This window comes from Sinocyclocheilus grahami, unplaced genomic scaffold, assembly GCF_001515645.1.
Source record: "Sinocyclocheilus grahami isolate Dianchi unplaced genomic scaffold, SAMN03320097.WGS_v1.1 scaffold181.1, whole genome shotgun sequence".
NCBI lineage: Eukaryota > Metazoa > Chordata > Actinopteri > Cypriniformes > Cyprinidae > Sinocyclocheilus > Sinocyclocheilus grahami.
Genome location: NW_015505360.1, coordinates 870,787 through 884,462, shown reverse-complemented (window position 1 = coordinate 884,462; position 13,676 = coordinate 870,787). Strand labels below are relative to the sequence as shown.

Sequence of the window (13,676 nt, the reverse complement as noted above, 5' to 3'; positions counted from 1 at the left end):
TCGTCCATAAAATGCATTGCTGTTCTGTTGTGAGTGATCTTAAAGATTCCTAAATGCATCTACTTCCGGAAGGCCAAATAAAGTGCTTTTGCTTTCGCCTTGAAACACACAGCGTCTTCCTGACATGCTGCTTCAACACTAACTGCGGTTACTGAAACCACGCCTTCTTTCTTTGCGTGCACATTTGGGCGGCATTATGCAAATATTTCCACATAGTGAGGTAGATATGTGGGGGCGTGTTAGAACGAGCTGTTTTAGGGGGGCGTGGCAGAGTCTTAACTTTGATAAAGAATATCTCTTTGGTTTTGAGACTTTAGTCTTTGCAACTTCAGGGATCTTATCTATGCACAATCAGCTTGTAACACTCCAAAGAGAAAGGAAAACTTGCATCATATGACCCCTTTAAAGTGACTGAATTCACTTTTAAATGATCTGATGTATATAATCTGATCATACCTAAGCGTTCCAGTTGCCGTAAACAATGTCTGTCTTTCGATCTCCGTTAAAGTCTGCCAGCGCCACACCTCTCCCGCACTGATATCTGTCCTCCACTCCTGCCATCAAACCATAAACATAAGACTGGCTGAGGATTAGAAATCAGGACTGGAATATAGATTGGAGTGTCTCACCTGCCTCGGCGGCCACGTCTGTGAAGGTTCCGTCGCCGTTGCTCTGGAACAGGAAGTTGGGTTCATTTTTCAATGGATCTAAAGTGACAGTAAAGACATTTATAATGTTATGAAAGATTTGTGTTTTAAATAAATGCTGTTCTTTTACCTTTCTATTCATCAAAGCATACTGGACAAAATTTATCACAATTTCCACAAAAATATGAAGCAGCACAACTGTTTTCAGCATTGATAATAATCAGAAATGCTATTTAAAGAGCAAATCAGCATATTAGAATGATTTCTGAAGGATCATGTGACACTGAAGACTGGAGTAATGATGCTGAAAACTCAGCTTTGATCACAGGAATAAATTACATTTTAAAATATATTCAAATAGAAGACATAGTAATAATATTTTAGAATTTTAATTGTAGTTTTGATCAAATAAATGCAGCCTTGGTGAGCAGAAGAGACTTGTATCAGAAACATTAACAAATCTTACCAACCACAAACTTTTGAAAGTTTTAGATCTATAAACAAACATGTCTTTTGGTCTCTCTCTGACCTGTGGTGCAACATCAGACAGAGCAATGACGCCTTTCTCAACATCACTGCCAGCTTCATCCAAATGACACAAAAAGAGGAAACCACAGATGCCTAGCAGTACACACATCACGTGAATTGAGTTAGCTGCTATTTGCAATTGTTCAATTTAATAATAATAATAATTGAACAATTTGATAATTGAATAATTGTTCATTTATGATGCACTTTGTTAGTAGCTTGTACTTGCAATTGTTGATCAGTCAGTACACTGTAAGAAAAATGGAAAATCTTTCAGGACATTATCCATTATCCAACATCCACTGTAACCCGAAAACACAATGCGTAATTTAAAATGCAGGTAAAAAAACATTATGGAAAATTCTTTCACATTAACATAGTAGATTGTGCCTTATTTTTACAGATTTTTCTTAGAGTGTAGCATACTAACTAACTATAATACACTGCTTGTCATTGCGCAATGACATCACAACATCATTTAGCAACTTTTAGCAACAAATCAACCTTCCTTTAACAACTTTCTCTGAAAATTAGACACTGCTCGAAGCGACCGTTACGGAACTTGAACAGTTTTCGAGAACAGAGTTTCATTTGGTTTAGCTAGTGTTTGTTTTGCGGGTCTATTTGTCACCACGACACGGTTTTTCTGCGCACCTGAGAAGGCGTTGTTGGTGCAGTGTTCACGAGCTTGTTTTGGGTAACGTTACGGTCATACTTCAGAACCAGGTTTGGGCCGTTATACCTGACAATGGACAAACAACAAAAGCTTTAATGGGCGACAATCCTCAAACCTGTCAAGAACCAAAAAATATGACTGGTCTTCAAGATTATTACCTTTATAGCCCAAGAGGCTATATGTGACCCTGGAGCACAAAAGCAGTCATAAGTCACTGGGGTATATTTGTAGCAATAGCCAACAATACATTGTATGGGTCAAAATTATAGAGTTTTCTTTTATGCCAAAAATCATTAGGATATTAAGTAAAGATCATGTTCCATGAAGATATTTTGTAAATTTCCTACTGTAAATATATTAAAACTACATTTTTGATCAGTAATATGCATTGCTAAGAACTTCATTTGGACAACTTTAAAGATGATTTTCTCAATATTTAGATTTTTTTGCACCCTCAGATTCCAGATTTTCTAATAGTTGTATCTCGGCCAAATATTGTCCGATCCTAACAAACCATACATCAATGGAAAGCTTATTTATTCAGCTTTCAGATGATGTATAAATCTCAATTTCAAAAAAATTGACCCTTATGACTGGTTTTGTGCTCCAGGATTACCTTTCAGAAAAAATAATCACATTTTTGTTACTCTGTTCAATTTATAATAATAAAAAAGGGCTATTTTTTGTGATTATTTTGTCATATTTATCCACTGTGATTTAACTAAGACAAGTTACAATATAAATGTTTTAAATTCTTCACATTCAAACCCTGAAGATTGTAACCTTTATTGTGTGTAGAAAATATTAAGTATAAATGTCTTTATCTTTTCATTTAACTTTAATCTATTTCTATTTATAAAAATTATTTTGCATTTTTCTCCCAACTTTGTCTCATCCCAGTGTCATACTTTTAGACAGATTTAAATAGCGGGTACATATGCATACAGTATATATATTCATACATTTAATTTTATTTAATAATAACAAGTCAGGTTATGCTGGAGTTTCTTTCCCCAGCCACCACCACCTCCAGATGCCCGTCTCCATCTCCGCCATCCCATAATTCCGCTGGGTGGGGTTGTGAAGGGCATCTGGAGGCAGAACCGTATCCATGGTGACGGAGAACATGGGCCAAACCGAGAAGACACGCCCACCACATCCTCATCTCCACCTGTCAATCAAACAGTGTTCATCACAGAGTGCAAACTGACAGCAGTATTCATACTTATGATTCATAATCATGCAATAGGTGCATGTGAAAAGCACTTATGGCATTGCTCACACAGCATATGGATATGAAAACATAAATAAGATCATGCAATTATATTTCAATGAAACTGAAAGAAAGGAAAGTATGGCGAGGATGCAAAACAGAACAAATATGATGTTTTGCATTAAAGAAAACAGACATTCAGAGCAGAACTAAGCAAACCAAAGCGACATGACAGGACAGAATTGTTCATGCATTTGTAAGTCACCATCACCTCAACAGAGAGAACTGTTATTTTAGCTTTAGAAGTAAATAATAATGTGTCATATCCACCTGTCGCGCTGACTGGGCTGGATTATAGTGGATACTCACGCTCTCAGAGTTTCCAGCACGTGGCTTGACTCAAAAGTTTGGAAAAATTATGTGTGAGTTCTGTTTTATACGGCGTATATTCGCTCCTTACACAACTTCAATGCAGCCGCCTTACACAAGCGCTTGTGTACGCGACTGACCAATCACTGTCGAGTATTTTAAATACTGTGGCGGCCCGACCAATCACAGGCCCGCAAGAGAAAAGAGGGCGTTAACGACGCGCGGTTCAGCATGCAGATGCATCCCTAACAAACTCAAACAAATAACCTTGAATGAGTTTAATTGGCTAAAATAATACAGTTTATTTTATTATTTATTACATAAAAGAATCAGGTTTGCATGTATTGTTTATAAATAATTGTAATGTTTGTTGTGTGAATAATAGTAGTGCGGCATTTGTTACTGAAAAAGTTATCACAAGTACTTGTAACGTATTATACTAGGCATTGATTTCAATGATTAAGATAGTTATTTTCGCAGTTGAATGAGTTAAATTATAAAACGATTACTATGGATACTTTGGATAGCTTCGCATCTAAACTACACTATTAAACTACAACTCCCATAACAGGCTTTCCGACCGTGACGTCATGGCGTCCGTACGTCTCCAAACATCCGGTTATGGTTTCGGCGAACTGAAAAATATTGAGATGTAAGTAGAAGAAAACTTCGAAGAATTTCCTCTACAAGTGTTGATTTTTACATCGTAACATACTATGCTAGAAGATTTTGATGTTACTGTCAGTACTTGGTAGTTGCTTTGAAAAGATATTGCGGGTTTCTAAATGGTGTCGCGGTCAGTACATTTGCGTTTGTGTTATGAAAGCGAACTATTTTTAAAACAGAGAGTGTATTTCAAACAGTAGCATGCTACATTGTTGTCATTTATTATCTTGTAAATTAAAATTATTGTGCGTTGTTCACCCAACGTCGTCCAGAAACATCAGTTTTAAGTAATGAAAACGACGGGTTTAAATAATGAGTCAAAAAGGGATGTTGTAAAATCACAACATGTATAAAGCCCTATCTGTGTGACACTCTGGAAGTGAAAGGGCAAATGTTGGCATATTATATAAATGCAGGCCATTTACATGGACACTTGTGTGGTCGTATGCTATTCTAAAAACAGCATTTGTCCTCATTACACTTTCTTTACACAGATCCCTATGGAGACTGAAGCAGCTCAGCCAGACGAGGGGCCCAATGCGGCTGCTCCGGCCCCAACGAAAAAGCCCACCATGGACATCTACGTGCCCAAGAAACAGGCCGAGAAAATGGAGAAGCCTCAGACAGATGGTGACAAGAAATCCAGACCCAGGCCCCGGTACACTGACAAGGCCCGCAAGAACAAGAAGGATAAAGCCAAAGCAACAGAGACTCCAAACGGAGAGGTAAAGCAGGAGGAGGGAGATAAAGAAAACCTAAACATGCACACAGAAAAAGAGGAGGAGTCTAGAGATGATACGGACAGTGTATCCAGAACTATGAACACACCAGAGGACACGGGGAGCGCACTAGAACATGATGGGGTGCCAGAGGAGGAGGATGAAGAGGAGAACTGGGATTCTTTGTTTAATGATGATGGTGACTGTCTTGACCCACATTTAGTGGAGGAGGTAAGAGTTACAAAGACGATTCAATCCCGTCTCTCATTTTTGAGTGAGCTGTCCCTTTAACGATGACATAATGAAGTGAGATGCATTAGCCGGGGTTTGTGCCCATGTTTGATTCTTCTCCCTGCTTCAGATGTCTCTTACGGAGGGCCGCAAGAAGTCGTCTATACAGGAGGCACGCTCCGACAGCTATAATTGGACGCCGGAGGAGGAAGAGGAGGTGGAGCTTCGGGACGACGAGCTGTCACACATCGTGGAGATTTACGATTTCCCGTCTGAGTTCAAGACGGAGGACTTGATCAGATCCTTCAGCTCGTTCCAGTGTGTGAAGCTCTGATCATGAATCGTCTCAGTAGTGCTGAAATTGATGAAAAGATAATAATTGATTAAATCGAACCACCATTTAATAAATGGGGCCTTGCAGTTAATCAAGCTAAAACTGAAATAACGACATGTCTTATCAAATCAAAGGCTGTGATTAAATTAAAGGGATAGTTTACCTAAAAATGAAAATTTACTCTCCAAGTTATGGATGAGTTTGTTTCATCAGAACAGATTTGGAGAAATGTAGCATTACATCACTTGCGTAGCAATGGAAGAAAGCTGTGTTTGTAAGAAACAAGTCCATCATTAATGTCTTTTAACTTTCAGACATTGATTCCGGCTCAAACAGTCCACTATCCATAATTTAAATTGTTTTGAGAAAGCCGCCAAAATAAAAGGTTGAACGTCGAAAGTGAAGAATTTACGGCATAAATATTTGTATTGCAACTGGTAGTGTTTATTTGCAATTTGCTTAAAAATATATTATGATTGTTTTCAGTTTTGGAAAGGCCATTTTAATGTATTTTGGTTAAAGAAAGTTTTTCTCTTTAGTGACTAAAACTAGTTCACATGTCAGTGTCATTTCACTTTCCTTATTTTGGTTTGCGTTTTTTATTTCAGTAAAGAGAAGAGTCTGATGATGTCTTTCATGTCATTTAAAAAAAATTTTTTTTAAATGAGTGAATCATAAAATCTGTCAGCTCAAAATAAAAAGGAAATAGGAAAGATGTTTTTTGTTTTAAATTAGGTCAAGCATCATGGTAGTACTTGTAAATTGCAGATTTTAATGAAAAGTTTAATTAGTGACTATTCTGTAATTGAATTGCAAAAAAAAAGAAAAGTTTGTAAGAATGAGGTGAGACTAAAGTCCATTATGAGTATTCTATTTAATGCCAGTCAAGTCTTTTGCAAACCATCAGCACATTCTAACAGAACTTTTTTTTTTTGTATGCGTTCTTTCATTACTGCTGTAAATATTGTGCGGTTAGCGTTTATCTCCAAAAGATTTTGCTCCGGCACTGAACTGACAGACACACACTCAAGTGTCTGTTGTTCTCTGATGTTGTTGCACTTGAAGTCCCAGCTGTGATCTGAATAAAAATGTTGAAATCTTTCTCTAGGATATCATTCATGTATTAACAAGTCTTTCAAGTTATCATTCGTTCACACCACCTATAAGGATCACAGATATCGATATTGTTCAAATGACTGTAAGAACGGTTTTTATTGATGAACGATAAAGACATTGACAGCCAATCAGAATCCACCAGCGTTAGGTTAGACACCATATTTCATTTAGCTAGGAATGAAAACGAGACTTTACAATGGCACACACACTGTATTAAGGTCTTAGAATGTTTTCACAACTTTAAAAACGGTTCCGTGGAGTATTTGGCAGTTTTTATTTGTTAAACAGAACAGTCCATTAAACGCAAGGTACTTCTGCACCTCACAGCCTCGTTCTCATTCCTATCAGAAATTAAATAACTACCCTGACTAAAATCTATAGTTCTCATTCTTGTAATGAACCTTTCTAAAGTAACATTACAGAAAAACTAACCTGATTAACTGCCAGTAATTACAGGTCTAACAGTTTGAACTTAAAACAGATGCCTGAACCAGGACTGGTCGAAAACCAAAAAAAAAAGCCATTTAAGCACGTTTCATTCAAATCCATCTTGTTTCAACATTTTTTATTATTTTGGCACTGAAATCCAGAGAAGTTAATGGAAAATTACAAAAATGGAAAAAGAAAAAAATGTATAGTTCGATATTGTAATATTTACTTTCTTCCCACAACCCTTAATCAAGTTCTTCTTGGCCTTTTATAGTAAAATGTTTATAGTAAAACTTCTAGTCTCCAACCAGAAGAATGATCAAAAGTAATGCTAATGATTGCATTTCAAAAAACAAACCAGACCATCAACAAAAACACCATCAGACTGAACCGTGGTCATGTGATCGGACGAGGATTTTGTAATGTTTATTTTGCATATTTTAAAAACAAGCAGTAAAAAAAAAAAAAAAATTATTTATAACATCATGACTTCAAATAACTTGGGGTGGGAAGAAACAAAACCGAACAGAAACCCTCATTTCACAGAGTGAGGAGCAACACACGGCTTGAGTTTCAGTACCAGAACACGCGCACGCACGCACGCACACACACACAGAGACTGAAACCCCATTTGATAAATCACAGGAGAAAAATCACAACAAAAAAAAACTCACTAAATGAATAGAAAAAAAAAGGGTACACGTTAAACAGTGGGAATGTTCCAGCACGAAATCAAATTAAAACGACTAAAAGCAAAAACACAAGACATTAAAAAAAAGACATGGTTACTCATTGAGTTTGAAACACAGTAGTTATTTACACCTGAAGATTCTCTAAATGGACCGGTTTCCTCAAATACTTAATTAAAATAATAATGCAAAAACAGGAAGTGCACACTCATGTGAGGAAGTTAGTTGAAGCATTCATGAGTCACACTGATGCAAGGAAGAGGAGGGACGACGTGTTTGTGGAGGGGACGGCAGAGTGAGTTTAGTCCATCAGCGTTTATGGATCCAGCAAAAACCAGGAGGAGAAACAAAGAGCGTTTACAGAAGCCGTATTGTTTCATAAAGACAGAAATCCGGCTTCAGAGGAGAGAGAGAGAGAGAGAGAGACACAGAGCTTTTCAACTGGACACGAGAAAGAAAAACAAACAAACCGGGAAGAGCAGAAGTCCTTTAGTCAGAGGAGAGTGAGGATGGAGGGAAGGAGCAGAACAGATGAGAGTTCAGCAGTCACTTCACTGCGCCTGAAGAGAGACGAGAAAACACGGTCACATCGCCGCTGCATGTGGAAACACAACTGAGCAACACCGCTCAATCACAACTTCCAATTACGCCTTTAACTTGCCTTGCCAAGGTTTTGAATTTATATTGCACATTTCGTACACAACGGTAATTCAAAGTGCTTTACATAAAAGTAAAATAATCAAAATAAATCACAAAATTAAAACGAGGAATTTAAAAACTTTGAATATGATTTAAAACTGGATTTAAAATGAATTTAGGACAGTTAAAAATAGAAAATGATAATACATAATCACGACAACTTGCCTTGCCTAAAAACCTTGAGAAAAAAACTAAACATAATACTTGAAGTACATTTTACATGACATTTTATTTTCATAATTATTTTGTTTATATTAAATTATCAATTGGTATTTCAGATGCTTAAGTGTAATTTACAAAAAATGTAATTTGAAAATATTAACTTTATTTATAGAAGTTTCCATAACATACGTTTGGAAACAATACTTTAATAGTGTGAGTAACTTACTCAATTCAATCTAATTTAATCTTCAGCATAGAAAACTTGACATTCATTTTGTCAATCAATTAAAAATACATAATGTACATAAAACTCTAAATTCAATGAATATATTATTCTTTATTTATAATTATTTTAAATATTAATATTTTATTTTTGATTTGATTTAGTCTCAAGTCTTATAAACGTAAGGTATATTATTTTTTGCCAATCACTTAAAAATAAAATGGTGCACATAAAACACAAAAATAAGTTATTTGAATTTATATTTGTTTATAATTATAATATTAAATTATTAATAGGCATCATATTGAAAGCTATGCGTTTATGCATAATTAAATGAAAATGCATACTATTTACTTAATATCTTTTATAATATTTAAAGAATGTTATATATCAAAGTTTAGTTGGCAAACAGAAACTTTAATAATGTGACTTAATATTTCTAATTTAATTGAATTTAAAGCATCAAAACCGTAAGGTATTTTAATTTCAGCCAATCAGTTAACTTGTCAATTTTAAACTAGTTAAATTAGTTTGCATCATTACTCAACTTTAATTAAATATGAATTTGAATCTACTTGCCATCACTGGCTGTTCAGACTCGTGGAAACAGTACAGAGGTGTGATTTGTGTTTGTACCTGTTGGCCCTGCGGTGTGGCGCCTGGCTGTCCCGCGGCCTGTCCCGTCTGTCCGTAGTAAGCAGCCTGCTGTCTGTAGTACTCCGCCCACGCGGCGCTGTAGTCCGTCTGTCCCGCCGCTGCAGCTCCCGGGGCTTGAGCTCCTCCTGCGGCGGGAGCAGCACCTCCTCCTGCTGCAGCTGATAGAGATGAGAGATGATTTTCATCAGCAAAACACGGAGCTGTAAGAAAAGGCAGCCTGAATGCCTGCAGATTCATTCACTACTCTCTCTTTACTAAACACAATGAGGAATGAGCGCTCATACCCATCTTTTTGTAGTACTCCTCCCAGGCCTTGGTGTAGTCGGGCTGGGCGGCACCGGGAGCAGCTTGGCTCTGGTCAGCAGGAGCGGGAGCAGCCGGTTGGGCCGCAGGTGTCTGTCCGGGCATAGCGCCCCCTGCGGGCTGCTGGTAGTACTGTGCGTAATAAGCTGCCCAGGCCGCGTTATGATCCGCTGCTGCTTTACCTGAGAGAAACACATTCACTTTACACTTCAAATACTCGAACCAAAGCAACTAACAAAGATGAGCAGAGCCTCAGGAGAAACAAGATCAAATGAATGTTTAATCAAATAAAATGAAATGATTCCATTAAAATGATCCACTTTAAAAAAAATTTACAGTTCAAAAGTTTGGTGACAGCAAGTTTTTTTTTTTTTAGTAAGTAAATTTTATTTAGTAAACGGGCATTAAACTGTGACTGATACTAAAATAACTTTTAATGTTCCTCTGATATACAATTACATATATTTTTCTTAACTGGATTTTCCCCCCTCATATCTTCAGCTAAAGTCTGTCATTTTGTTGTGCCTGTCATTTTTATGAGTTTGTATGGTTTTTAGCCATTTTATTTATTGTTTTAGTTTTTTATCTTAGGATATTTTAGCACTTTGAGTTAAATGTTAACAATATTTTACAAAGGATTTCCATTTTAAATCACGGTTTCCAAAATATTTAAAAAAAAATAAAAGTTATAAACCAATGTTTCAAGCGGTTTTGAAAATTCACTGCTGATCACAGGAATAAATTGCACTTTAATTTACTACAAAATAAATTATTATTTTAAAATGTAACATTAAAAAAAATATATATATATTTTTTAAAGTATTTTTGATCAAATGCAGCCTTGGTGAGTAGAAGAGACTTCTTTCAAAAACATAAAATGTTTACGGACCTCAAATCTTTAATTTGAATGTATTTTTTAAATGCCTGTATAATGGTAGTATTTGTCAGACTATTTTAATTGGAGTATGTTGTAAATTTTATTTAAAAAACATTTTTTTAAACTGACTTCAGGATGCAATGTGACCCGAGCATGAGAACTTGAACAGACATGTGACTGTAGTAGCATAAGTTACTCAAGTACTTTTACTGTGTGCTATGATCCTATCAAGACTTTAACACACAAGCACTGAAAGCATCAGTACAAATCAACTCACTGGGATCATGTGGCTGCCACTGCTGGTATGTGCTTCCCCAACCCTGAGGATACTGACCGCCAGGAGGACCACCGCTGGAGAGACAGACAGAATGACTGAACATGTGCAAACAAAACCTGCAAAGTCAAACATTAACCCTTTCCCTGAAGCCGATTCCCCATTAAAGCACTACTGACTGTGGTGGTCCACCAGGGGGTCCGGGCTGGTAGGGGTTCGGATTGTAGGGGCCCATGGGTCCAGTGGGGCCAGGCCCACCCGGTCCAGGTCCAACAGGGCACAGGGGACCCTACAAGGAGAAGCAGACCAGTTAAAACCAGCGAACACGTCAAGATGAACACAAAAAGTGGTGTTTATTGTACCTCGATCTTGTCCTCGATCAGCTGTTTGGCGTGGTCGATCTGCTGAGGAGATCCCCGGATGATAAACAGTTTGAAGTTGGGGTCACCGTTGGGCGGCGGCTGACGCGAGATCTCTACGAAGGCGCCCGTCTGCTGGTTGATGGCCTTCACATTCTCACCGCCTCGGCCGATCACAAGACCGCATTTATGGGCGGGGATTGAAAAGGTCATCTCACCACCAGGTGGGCCCCAGTTTCCTGGGCCATGCCCCCTGCCACGCCCACCCGGAGGCATGCCTGTGCCCGGAGGACCGGGGGGACCCTGATGGACAGAACAGAGATGAACCAATGCAACCAAACACAGATAGAATCCAGTCAGAAAAATGGAACTAGCTACAGAACACGGAATGTCAAGTGAATTTGGCAAATTTAGGATAAAAGAATCAAAATTAGGGCTGTACACAGAGATATGAACTAGTGCCTGTGACTAATAAACCGCAAAAAGACCACTTTTAAGCTACTGTGTGTGAATAAGTGGCATGGTTTACACAATCTCAAACACATGTGTGTGGTGTTTTCAGCATCTACTGCGTCACTATATCCCAGGGTACCTGCAGGATTTAAAAAAAAGACATTTAAGACCTGCACAAATAAAATTAAGACCATATGAGTGGGGTAGGGTAATGTCTAGTTAACATTAAACTGTAAATGACTGTAAAAAGTATGATATGAAGTTCACATACAGGTTCACAGTTTTATAAAATTATAAACTTAACATTTAAGCCATTTTTAAGAGATGAGAAAAGTATCAATTATTATATTAATTTATCATCAATCATTTATTATATAAAATAACAAATATATCTTAATTGTTTATATTTTTATAATGCTTTAGTATTAGCTTCTTGTCGATCCACCAGTTCACAATGACAACTTTTTTTTCTCTGTATATGGGTTGAATTTCACTTTGGTCTGAACAAATAGCAGGTGGTCTTATTAAAGGGGTCATGTGATGCTGCTAAAAAGAACATTATTTTGTGTATTTGGTGTAATGAAATGTGTTTATGCGGTTTCAGGTTAAAAAAAAGCATATTATTTTCCACATACTAGGGTTGTGACGGTGAGGAAATTTTCCCACCGGTTAATCAACGAGTGACAACACCGGTAATACCGGTATCACCGTTGGGGTGGGGGGTTAGTTCGTTTGAGTTTCCATCTTTTCTTCGCTTTCAAATGGCTTGTAAAAGTGCCGTGCGCATTTTACTTTCACTTTCAAATTAGCGCCAATGCAATTCGGTGTCAAGCAATTGTTCGTTTGAGGTTTCCCTCTTTTCCTCTGATTTCTTGGCTTTCAAATAGCTTGAAAAAGCTTTGTGCGCGTTTTACTTTCAAATTAGAGGCAATTCAGCGTTGATTCAATTCAAGCAACAACAACGTCAAACTCAGAACTTTTATTAAAACAAATAAAAACACACCATATAGGCCTATGCCTAATAAAATAACAAATTACTTAGGCTACACAAAGTTTAAATCGGTATATAAAACAAACTCAGCAACACTGTGGAACCAAATAAATAAGAAACTAATGTCTAAAAAAAACTTTGTCAATAGGCTTTTTAAAATCTAAAATATTGCCAAACAGGCGCCTTCGCATTTCCTTTCTAAACAATCTTCTGCATCGTCTGACCTTTCTCACCTCACTCTTCTCAGTCAGCTCGACTCACTCTTCTCACGTGATGAATAAAATCTGACTCCTGCTCCATGGTGCAGTGGTTCTCAAAACAAATAAAAACACACCATATAGGCCTATGCCTAATAAAATAACAAATTACTTAGGCTACACAAAGTTTAAATCGGTATATAAAACAAACTCAGCAACACTGTGGAACCAAATAAATAAGAAACTAATGTCTAAAAAAAAACTTTGTCAATAGGCTTTTTAAAATCTAAAATATTGCCAAACAGGCGCCTTCGCATTTCCTTTCTAAACAATCTTCTGCGGTAGGCAAATTACGCAACTGTCTATTGCAGCATGCCTACGACATGCTGTACATTGTTACTCCTCTATGCCCCGCCTTTCTGAAACGCGACGATTTTTTACAAAGCTCATTGGTCTGAAAAGCGAGGTGTGCTGTGATTGGCCAGCTATCCAGTGCGCTGTGATTGGCCGAATACCTCAAGCGTGTGACGGAAATGTTACGCCCCTCACAATACTGTGATGATGCCCTGTCCGGCCAGAGCGACGAGACAAAAACATAAAACCCATTATAAACGAGGCATTTGTTGCATCCAGTGGGGATGGATTATAATGACACATACAGTCTTTTTATGTGTTGCGCCGCGTAAACATAAAACCATGTCTGCATTTGTGATCGGAGAAATGACAAACAACAAGTGCTACTCTGATGATTCAAACTTGAGTTGTGAGCAGTGTAGTGGCAAATTCTTTAAATATAAAAAACGTACTTACAATCTGTGAGTCAGAACAGCCGGCATTGTAGTCTACTCTCCCAGGATCAGGAAA

General features: G+C 37.3%; 2 protein-coding genes across 9 annotated transcripts in view; one reads left to right on the top strand and one right to left on the bottom strand.

The window, feature by feature from the left end:
• The first annotated feature begins 4,015 nt into the window (after positions 1–4,015).
• Positions 4,016–5,521, top strand: LOC107594264 (coiled-coil domain-containing protein R3HCC1L-like). Of its 2 annotated transcripts, none has more exons than XM_016284243.1 (3): positions 4,016–4,085; positions 4,594–5,049; positions 5,180–5,518. In XM_016284243.1, the coding sequence occupies exons 2-3, from the start codon at positions 4,600–4,602 to the stop codon at positions 5,381–5,383; spliced, it is 654 nt and encodes a 217-aa protein (XP_016139729.1). In that variant the 5' UTR covers positions 4,016–4,085; positions 4,594–4,599; the 3' UTR covers positions 5,384–5,518. The 2 variants fall into 2 exon arrangements, with proteins under 2 accessions (XP_016139729.1, XP_016139730.1); XM_016284244.1 differs by lacking the exon at positions 4,016–4,085 and adding an exon at positions 4,105–4,229 and having other exon boundaries at positions 5,180–5,521.
• A 1,043-nt stretch (positions 5,522–6,564) lies between these two features.
• LOC107594262 (far upstream element-binding protein 2-like) overlaps positions 6,565–13,676 on the bottom strand; it is a 22,547-nt gene continuing 15,435 nt past the window's right edge. For 2 of the 7 annotated variants that reach the window (XM_016284235.1, XM_016284239.1), the window contains exons 14-19: positions 11,175–11,474; positions 10,992–11,101; positions 10,816–10,889; positions 9,643–9,843; positions 9,338–9,558; positions 6,567–8,177 (exon numbers count right to left, since the gene is read on the bottom strand). In XM_016284235.1, the coding sequence (XP_016139721.1) occupies positions 8,169–8,177; positions 9,338–9,558; positions 9,643–9,843; positions 10,816–10,889; positions 10,992–11,101; positions 11,175–11,474 (915 nt within the window). In that variant the 3' untranslated portion in view covers positions 6,567–8,168. Of the gene's footprint in view, positions 8,178–9,337; positions 9,559–9,642; positions 9,844–10,815; positions 10,890–10,991; positions 11,102–11,174; positions 11,475–13,676 lie in introns of all 7 variants that reach the window. The other 5 variants (XM_016284236.1, XM_016284237.1, XM_016284240.1 and 2 more) reach the window with 5 other exon arrangements.

Bases quoted from the DNA above. Each gene is read 5' to 3' on its own strand.
- LOC107594264 (XM_016284244.1), top strand. From the start codon at position 4,600: ATGGAGACTGAAGCAGCTCAGCCAGACGAGGGGCCCAATGCGGCTGCT. The intron at 5,050-5,179 runs GTAAGAGTTACA...TCCCTGCTTCAG, and splicing joins ACCCACATTTAGTGGAGGAG to ATGTCTCTTACGGAGGGCCG.